Raw genomic sequence first — 9,388 nt, forward strand, 5'->3', positions numbered from 1 at the left:
GGATCGAATTGATTCTTGGGCTACAATATAGTAGTTTTTTTTTATATAATTATGGACGGATTGGATCAAGGACCTATCTTGCTATGCTGGCCGATATGGCACGTGCATGAGTTTTATTCCACACGCGTGTGCGCTTAGCAAAGATCTATTTATAACCAACAATTGGTATTCAGCCAAGAAGACAGCAATTAGGGTTCTCAACGGGCGGGCCGTGGTCTGTAAAGCCCGGCCCATAGAGGAAAACATAGGCCCGATCATAGTCGGGGACTCTGATGGGCCAAACGAAATAGGCCCAAGCCCTTCGCCGCCGGAGCTCGAGTCCAATCACCTACCTGTGGATGATCTGGGCTGTTCATTGATGGGAGCCAGATTGTGTAGCATACTGAGTAAACTCTGTGGGGCCCACCGTGATGTATATATCTCATCCATGCCGTCCATCCATTTTATCTCCTCATTTTAGGGCACGGGTCCAAAATTGAAACATATCCAAAGTTGAAGTGGACCACACCACAGGATACAGTGGGAATTGAAAGCCACCATTGAAAACTTAAATAAACATCACCGTGGGCCCTATTAAGGTTTCAACGGCGGACGTCATTATCCCCACTGTTTCCTATGGTGCGGTCCACTTGAGCTTTGTATATACTTCAATTTTGGGCTTATTGTCTAAAATGAGCTGATAAAAGGTGTGGATAAGGCACATACATCACCGTGGCCTCACAAACTTTACTCATTACTCTATAGCACTGGAGCAGATTAGCTGTTACCCGAGTAACAATTTAGTGGGTGTTACCGTTAACGTATGGGGCCTACCTTGATAAATTTTTTGTATATCCATGCCGCCCATCTATTTTGTCAGCTCATTTTAGGATATTAAACCAAAATTTAAGCAGATTTAAGTGTCTGGTGGACCACACCACTGGAAAAAGTGGTGAATTACCATTAAAAACATTTCATAGACCACAAAAGTGTTGGATCACTCTGATATTTCTATTTTCTCTTCATCCGTTTCTGTTTGACCTTATCAATTTGTTGGATGACAAATAAACATTACGGATCTGCTTATGGTGCGCCCGGGATTTTTTTAATAGGGGATTTCAATAACCACTGTTTCCTGTTGTGTTCCGACCATGAGATTTGGATATGTTAGTTTTTGGGACCACCTACTAAAATGGTCTGGAAAAACGGATGGACTGCATTGACATATAACAAATCATCAAGGTTGGGCCCACAATAAGGGTAACACCTAATCTGCTCTTGGTTGAATCGAGTTTCGACTCGGCCACTAGTTGACCTCAGTTCGAAATTGACTCGGCTTGGTTCGGTCATCTGCTCGGGCCACTTCGAGCCGAGTTCAAGCATGTATGGCATTTTCTCAGCCGAGTTCAAGCATGTATGGCATTTTCTCAAACACATGGAGTGCACCTTCAATTTCCCACAATATGCAAAACAGCAGCAACAATTCGCTAGTAGGTAGCATCAAAATCAAGATACAAGTGTAGTTTTATCATGTAATATTTTTTTTTGTAATGATTTGTTTCATATCCATACCTTCCTCACTACCAACTAATCCTGCGGAGAATGTATGCTCCTAAAACAACACTTCGTTGAGTCATTTCATCAAACACTTGTGAACAACATCAATATCAAAATAACTGAGTCACCAAACTAGTTCGATTCGAGTTGAGGTTTGATCCGATTCGAGCTCGGACAAGCTCGAACTCGGCTCGAAAATTTTTCGAGCTTTAAAAATCAGCTCGACTCAGAATGAACTCATTTTCGAACCAAGTCGAATCGAGCTTTTTCGAGTCGAGTCAAGCGAGTTAACCGAGCTAACTCAGTTCGCGTACAGCTTGAAAATGCCGTTGAAACCCTAAATGGGCCAGGTCGTCAGGGCCTAAAATTCTCATACATGGACTGAACCTGGCCCGATTAATAGACAGGCTTAAATGTTAGGCCAGCCCTATCATCCAAGCCCATCACACAAAGAGAGACTTGTAAAACTTATTGTCTTGGTCTTATTTTATTTTCTCGGTCTTATTTCAAACTTGATAGGGAGAGGAAGAGACTAGTTTGTACTCTTATGACTGAATTTCTTGTCTTGGGTCTTCTTTCAAAGTGTATGGACTTGTTGGTGTCCACATCGCCTGTCTGGAATGTCTTTAGCCCAATGGGATTATCAAAACCGCCTAGTTACTGGTTTGCAAAATGGATGGACAAGATGGTCTGTAGAACATAAGTCCAATCATGAATGTTTTAGTACCATCCTGTTTATGTTAAATTTGCATAGCTGCAGAAGGGTGGACTGGACCCAATGGATGGTCCAAAACCTTTGTGCATGGGAAGGTTTCCATACTTTTGGACCACAAAGGTTCACTTCTCTTGGAGAAATAATGGTACATTCAGAATCAGTACTAGTTTCAAAATAATATATTATTACAGTGATCATGGTTCCAAAACTCGCTAACTCGAACTCAACAGAGGCAACTTCCTTCTTGACTGTTTAATATGATCTCAACATTCCAAAAGAGATTAAATGATTTTAGAGCAGAGTTTTTAATATACAATTGATTACATAACATTAGAATTGGGAATTGCGAAAAGCTTGAGAATTCAACAAGGATTTGGAAAGAATGGAATAAAGTAACCATGCTCTAAAACCATGGCTTTGGCCACAAAAAAAGAGGAGCTCATCTAATTTGTTTGCGGCTGTCGGTGTTTGTCATTGTCATTTAGCCTTTCACCTAGCAATTTGGGGTTTGGCTTTTGATTGATAGACTGGCCGAAGTTTTACAATCTGCGGCCCACGGGCCTTAAGCTTGGTCCTTCACCCAGGCCATCCCTTGGAGCCATCATGAATCATTAACAGTAAAATCATATGCATTAGGGGGAATATGATTCTTTCCCCATATGGCCTTCCTTTTTCTCCTGAAAATGCACGAGATGAAGATGGTATCTCTAAAAGCCCTCTCCCTTTTCTTTTCCAAATGCATCATGGAATGGCACAAAAGAGCATTTGTCACTTTTCCAAATGCATCATGGAATGGCACAAAAGAGCATTTGTCAGAGTAGCTTTCTACTTGCAGAGGAACCGATGCTTTGTTCGGAAAAAGACTCCCACCATATTTGGATGACACTTTACATTTTAAGAAAAGATAATCAACCGATTCCTCCATTCCTTTTTCACACAAGTGCTTGGAAATTGAAATTGCCTATGTTGGAGATGTCAATCCAAGTAAGGATACAGAAAGTGGTTTCTACACTTTCTTTTAAGAGAGCCAAACAGATGAATATGCCAGTAAACTAAAGAAAATGAAAATACCATATTTGAACCTCTCAAGAGAAAAGAGCAACCTAAAATGTCAAAGATTAAGCAAAATCAAATCATCAACAAGGTTATCTATAGGGGGTTATTTGATAATCGGGCCACATACGACAGTTGACATGTACTCTGAGATTGTCATATGGCCTGCATTTAAGGGGAGTGTGTAATCGGTGGTAATTTGTGCATTTTGGTTGAGTGTATTTGATGTCAATTGAAATCCAATTCAATCAAATACACCAAAAGCTTCTTTTTTGAAATCACAACAAAATCATTGGATTCCATTTCACATGGATTAGAAATTACCATCGATTCACGAGTTGCAATACTCCCTCACTCATTCTATCCACTAATGCATTCAAAATACAAACTAGGAAACACATTCACGTGGATTTTAATGGATTCCAAGTTCAGGCTATCAAACACAACTAGTAATTTCAATTCACATGAATTTCATGATAATTGTCTATACATATCAAATATACGCTTCCAAACAACCCTTAATTCAAATTGAACCAACTAAATTGTGAAACTCAAAAGTCCCAAGATCAGCTAACTTGAACAATCCTTAACCTCTAATTCATGGACACTTGTTTGCTGAAACAAAGTGATTGAATTTTTGGGTTAGATTTTTTATTTTATTTTATATTATTATTATTATTATTATTTTAAAAGCGTGATTTTTGGGTCATGATAAATCCAAATTTGGACAGTTTAATTTGAATTACTTATATTCCACCTATGCAATGTCCAAGTAATTTCCAACCGCCCGCGTTTCATCCATCACACTCTACCATGTAAGTATCAAAGTATTTCTCACAATCTAATAGCAATAATCCATGGTAGATATAGTAGCAACATAGCATTACAGAAAACAGAGGAAGAAGAAAAGAAACCCTAATTCCTTTAAAAAAAAAAAAAAAAAAAAGGCAATCAATCACTACCACTATATTTCTCAATCTTCTTCTTGAGCTCGTCCTTATTGGCGCCTACAAGCCTATCCACTTCCTGCCCTTTCTTCACAAGAACGAATGTCGGCATCGCCTCCACTTGCCAAACCTGTGCAACCTCCTACATTCACAATCCATCCATCCATCCATCATTCATACATGAATTAGGTACTGTAATCCAAACAACAAGAAAGAAGAGGGGATTCGTAAGCCGTACCTTGAGCTCATCAACGTCGATCTTGACGAAGACGACGTCGGTGAAACTGTTGGCCATTTCGTTCATGATCGGCTCCATAAACCGGCATGGCCCACACCACTTGGCCGTGAAATCAATCACCATCTAAGCATAAGATAAACTGTGAGAAGGAATTAGAGAGAGAGAGAGAGAGAGAGAGAAGAGAGAGAGAGAGAGAGTACTAGTTGGTTGGAATCCTTTGAAGATTCGAGGTGTGACTTCCATGTGTCAGCTGAGTGGAAAGCGAGAACACGAGACGGCTCCGATGAAGAGCCATCATTGCTGTTGGATGAAGAGAAAAAGACTCCCATTTTCTTCAATTTCAGCTCTCCAAGGGTTTACAACGATCGTCGGGAGTTGAGAGGCGAGTTTCTTGGTTTTATATATATATAGAGATTAGAGAGAGGGAGAGAGGATGCCTTGCTTACACTGCCACAGCGAAATGGCTACTCGACGGTGCTCTGTGGGCACACCATGATGTCATTTTTTAATCCACGCTGTCCATCCATTTTGGATCATTATTTTAAGGAGTCGGGATCCTCTGTTATCTGGTCAACAGGGATTTCCTGTTACCCTAAGGGGTCGTTCGGCACCTTGGATTTGAGGGGATTGGAGAGGATTAGGGGGGGTTTCAAATCCCCGTGGTTGTTTGGCAGCATAAAGCAACAGGGGATTGCCAATCCAGGGGTTTCCAATCCCCTCTTTGAGTGGGTTTATAATAGGTGAGAGCTTGGATTACACCTAAAATCATTTGAATAGTTGCAGGTATAAATGTATGTCAGTGTACACTATCATTCTACTGGGCACATGGCCCACTAACGATGATCAGCACCGTCCAAATATTATCCAGCACTGTCCAAACATTGTTCATATCAATCAATGATTAAAAATCGTTGGTTAGTCACTCAGACATGATCTTGTGCTTGCAGTCCATCTGAGACTTGGAATTTCATCACTTTTAAGCAAAACTTATATTTTAGCGGGCTTATCACAACCATAGTGTCAAAAATTATATATCTCACTAATTAGAGATATAAAAGTTGATTTAGTAATTAAATTCAAATCCCCGTGAATATACCATGTATAGGTATTTTTGAATTAAAGTTGATTCACACTCAAGGGAACCAAACACACCGAGAGGATTGCCAATCCAGGGGGTTTCTAATCCTGGGGTTGCGAATCCAGGGGGGTCCAAATCCACGCTCCCAAACAGGCCCAATGGTTTGGCGTCCCAAGCTTCTTTTTTTTAGTGAGTGGTGACGTGGACCAATGAGGATTAGGGTATCAGGAAACCTCTGCTAACCAGATGACAGAGGATCCGGACTCTAGTTTAAGGTATGGAAGAAAAATGAGGCAGATCAAAATCTAAATTGACTCAGGAAAACACTAGTGATTGAATGGCGACCATTAAAAACTTCCTAGGTCCACTGTAATGTTTATTTTCCATCCAGACCGTTGATAACGTCACACAGACATGGATGAAGGGAAAAAGTAAATATTAGCTTGATCAGCAACTTCTGTGGCCCCAAGAAAGTTTTTAATGATGGCTCTCAATCATCACTGTTTCTTGTGGTGTGGTCCACCTGAGAGTTGGATCTACCTCCCTTTCGGGACCATGTACTAAAATGAACTGGAAAAATGGATGGACGGCGTGGATAAAATACTCGCATCATGAGATTTAAGCGAGGGGTTTCCTGCCACAGGCTGTGGCATAAAGTTCCGGCGCTCGGAAGGTGGGTGGGGTCCACCGTGATGTTTATGTGAAATCCATCCCGTCCATCCGTTTTCTGAGCTTATTTTAGGTATATAAAAAAATGAGGAGGATCCAGAACTCAAGTGGGCCACACGAGATTCTTTCCTACTATTGAAATGTTCCTAGGGTCCATGTTGATGTTTACATGCTATCCAAACCGTTCGTAAGGTCATCCCCAATAGGATGAACTGAAAACACAAAAAATATAGCCTGACACGAAACTCCTATAGCCCTACGACTGTCTCAATGGTGGTCGTTCAATCCCCCACTGTTTCCTCTCATGTGGCCCACTTAGTTCTGGATCCTCCTCATTTTTTTGATCTCCTGTCAGCTCGAAAAACGATGGACGGATTGGATTTCTCACAAACATCACGGTGGGCCAACCTAGCTTCCGAGAAGAGGAACTGCCTAGGAGAGGCTGTCCCATAATATCCGCATCCGGATTTAAGGGCGTGTTTGGGTGCAAGTTTTGGTGAGACCATCTCTTCTTTATTGGGAGCCTAATTTGGATGATAGCTTACATGGAATTTACACCTCATGTGTAAATTGACACAAGTGACACGTGGTAGGTGCTTGGCACACATGTGAGCATCTTGGGACCTATTTAGATTGAAGATAAATCAGACAAATGCAAGGGATAGCAAAAACATGACAAAGAGTAAGAGGTAAACTTAATTAACCTTAGGGAAATATGACTTTTACACTCAAATAGAGTATTTGAAATTTAAAATATGAGTGTTTGAGTGTTTGATTTCATTTTTATTATTATAAATAGAGATAAATAAATAATTATTATTTACCACTTGAAATACAGCCAGCCATTTGCCACCCATATAATGTTGACTTTTGATTTGGCTTGCCACTGATGCTAATATGAAACTTCTAAAATTTATGGGGCCCACCATTATGTGTATTTGATCCACATGTCCATCTGTTTTAACAACTTATTTTACAGCATGACCTAAAATTGAAGTAGATCGAAAGCGTAAGCGGACCACACCACAAGAAATAGGGGGAGTTAAACGCCTACAATTGAAAACTTTTTGTGGTGTACAGAAGTTTTTGATCAAGCTGATATTAGTGTCTTTCCCTTCAACCACATCTGTGTGATCATATGAACAAGTTGGATCACAGATACACATCAGTATGGGACCCATGGATGGTTTCACCTTCCAACGGTGGATGTTATTATTCCCCATGTTTCATGTGGTGTGGTCTACTTGAGCTTATAATCCGCCTCATTTTTACGCTCATGCTCTAAAATGATGTGGTAAATTGGATAGACAACGTGAATAGTAAACATTCATTATGATGGGCCCATAGATTTCACTCAAAGACATTCTCATCCATTTTCAAAAACACGACTTCAAAAAATCAAGGCCTAGAAGACGCACTCTTTCCCTAACAGGGGTCATCATGTTGTGGTAAAATAGAAAAACAAACCCCTGTAAAGAAAATAGTTCTACTTTCCCGTAAATTAAAAAAAAAAAAAAAAAAAAAAAAAGAAAACAAATGCAAACACTTTAGTGCAATATGTACTAATTCTTGGACATGTGCAAATGTCTTGTCAAGGCAAACTAGTTGCATCTTTCAATTTGCATTCCATCCAAATAATCTTTTTAACTTAGATGGCCACGCAACATTGTGCTAAAGCGTGCATTGAATTAGAGATAAGTTATCCACACGTTTATTGTACATTTTTTTGAGTCAAATTTGAAACTTTTAATAATAATAATAATTAGAGTTGGCATCAAGTCGAGTCGGACCGAGTTAGGGCTGATTCGACTCGATCCGGTTTTGAAATAGGCCTGACCCAAACTCGATCCAACTTGATACTGAGTCTAGCATGCTTGACTCAATCTGCGTCCGGTCTGGCCTGGACTGATCCAGACCGAGTCTGATTCGGTCAGAAGTACCGAGTCGAGTCGAGTTGGCATCGACTCAGATTGAGAGATGAAGGAGGGAGAGACCGAGAGAGTGGAGAGGAGAGAGAGGAGGAGGAGGGTGATGGTGGGGGTGATTGTCGGGCTTGGAAGATGAGGAAAATGAGGGAGGGAGAGAAAGAGGTCAGGCTTGGAAGATGAGGAGGATGAGGAAGGGAGGGAGAGATTTTGGGATCAGGTCGGAGTAGGGTGCGGCATGTAGGCTTAGAGAGTCAGGTCGAGTTACTAGGTAACTCAAACTCGACTCAGTTTGAATTTGGATTGGGCGAAGCCTACTTGGTTTGGACCGACTCACCCATTCAGTTCGGGTCGAGTCGAGTCAGATCGGAACGAGTCGAATGAGTCAAGTTAGCCAGATCGAGTCATCCGGTGCCCACCTCTAATAATAATATTAATTATTATTATTATTATTAAGTTCCGATGTCTATAAAAGGATTGGATAAACCAAAGATAAGTTGTTTATAGAACTCTGCAATTAAGCATGCATAATGCCAGGGTAGTACAATGCCATTGCCAGGCTGTACTAGGATTGATTCAGACTCTATGGAGTTTCAGTAGAGGTTACGGGCTCGAACATCCCTTGCGGCGCGAGTTCGCCAGTGTGTGGGATGGGTACGTGGGGGTGTGAGAACTTTGATTCCTCTTTGATACTCTGGCAGAACACCGGCTCATCCTCTATGATACTCTGGCATAACGTGCTGATTGACACGAATGCACTCCATTCTGGCAGAACGTGCTGATTGACGCGCATGCACTAAGAGGCTGTAAACACACTACAAAACCGTCCTCATCCTGGATTAGGTTACAGACCAAAACTCACACTGATTTGAATTTCTAACTGGGTGATTGGTGGACAATCTAATGGACGGTTAAATGAAAGGGAGTCAACAGTCTGGATTCAACATACAAATTTCCATTTTATCTAGTAGAATTTCTTGATTGATCTGATTTTACCACAATGTACTACCTACAGCGGGCCTAACAAACAACCTGGACGGATTAGTTTGATTAATGGCATAACTCTTGTACATTTTTTTTTTTCTGAGCAAATGCACACCTTCCATCACTCTCTTGCGACCATCAAATAACTGCCATCTACATAATATCGTAGAATGTTCAATCCGGACAAGTGGGTCCAATGCTCAGCAACCAGACGATCGCACCCTGGTCTGGTGGGGCACGACC

General features: G+C 40.9%; 1 protein-coding gene across 1 annotated transcript; it reads right to left on the bottom strand.

Moving 5' to 3' along the window:
- Positions 1-4,122: 4,122 nt before the first annotated feature.
- On the bottom strand, positions 4,123-4,870 carry LOC131222722 (thioredoxin H2-like). The gene is made up of 3 exons (XM_058217886.1): positions 4,690-4,870; positions 4,490-4,612; positions 4,123-4,393 (listed from the first exon to the last, which is right to left on the bottom strand). Exons 1-3 carry the CDS (start codon positions 4,816-4,818, stop codon positions 4,256-4,258), a joined length of 390 nt encoding a protein of 129 aa, XP_058073869.1. The 5' UTR covers positions 4,819-4,870; the 3' UTR covers positions 4,123-4,255.
- Positions 4,871-9,388: the final 4,518 nt, after the last annotated feature.

The sequence above is a fragment of the Magnolia sinica genome, chromosome 13 (assembly GCF_029962835.1).
Source record: "Magnolia sinica isolate HGM2019 chromosome 13, MsV1, whole genome shotgun sequence".
Lineage (NCBI taxonomy): Eukaryota > Viridiplantae > Streptophyta > Magnoliopsida > Magnoliales > Magnoliaceae > Magnolia > Magnolia sinica.

Coding starts and splice junctions, on each gene's coding strand:
- LOC131222722 (XM_058217886.1), bottom strand. CDS start 4,818: ATGGGAGTCTTTTTCTCTTCATCCAACAGCAATGATGGCTCTTCATCG. Junction 4,613..4,689: donor CAAAGGATTCCAACCAACTA/GTACTCTCTCTC, acceptor TCTTATGCTTAG/ATGGTGATTGATTTCACGGC. Junction 4,394..4,489: donor TCGACGTTGATGAGCTCAAG/GTACGGCTTACG, acceptor TTGTGAATGTAG/GAGGTTGCACAGGTTTGGCA.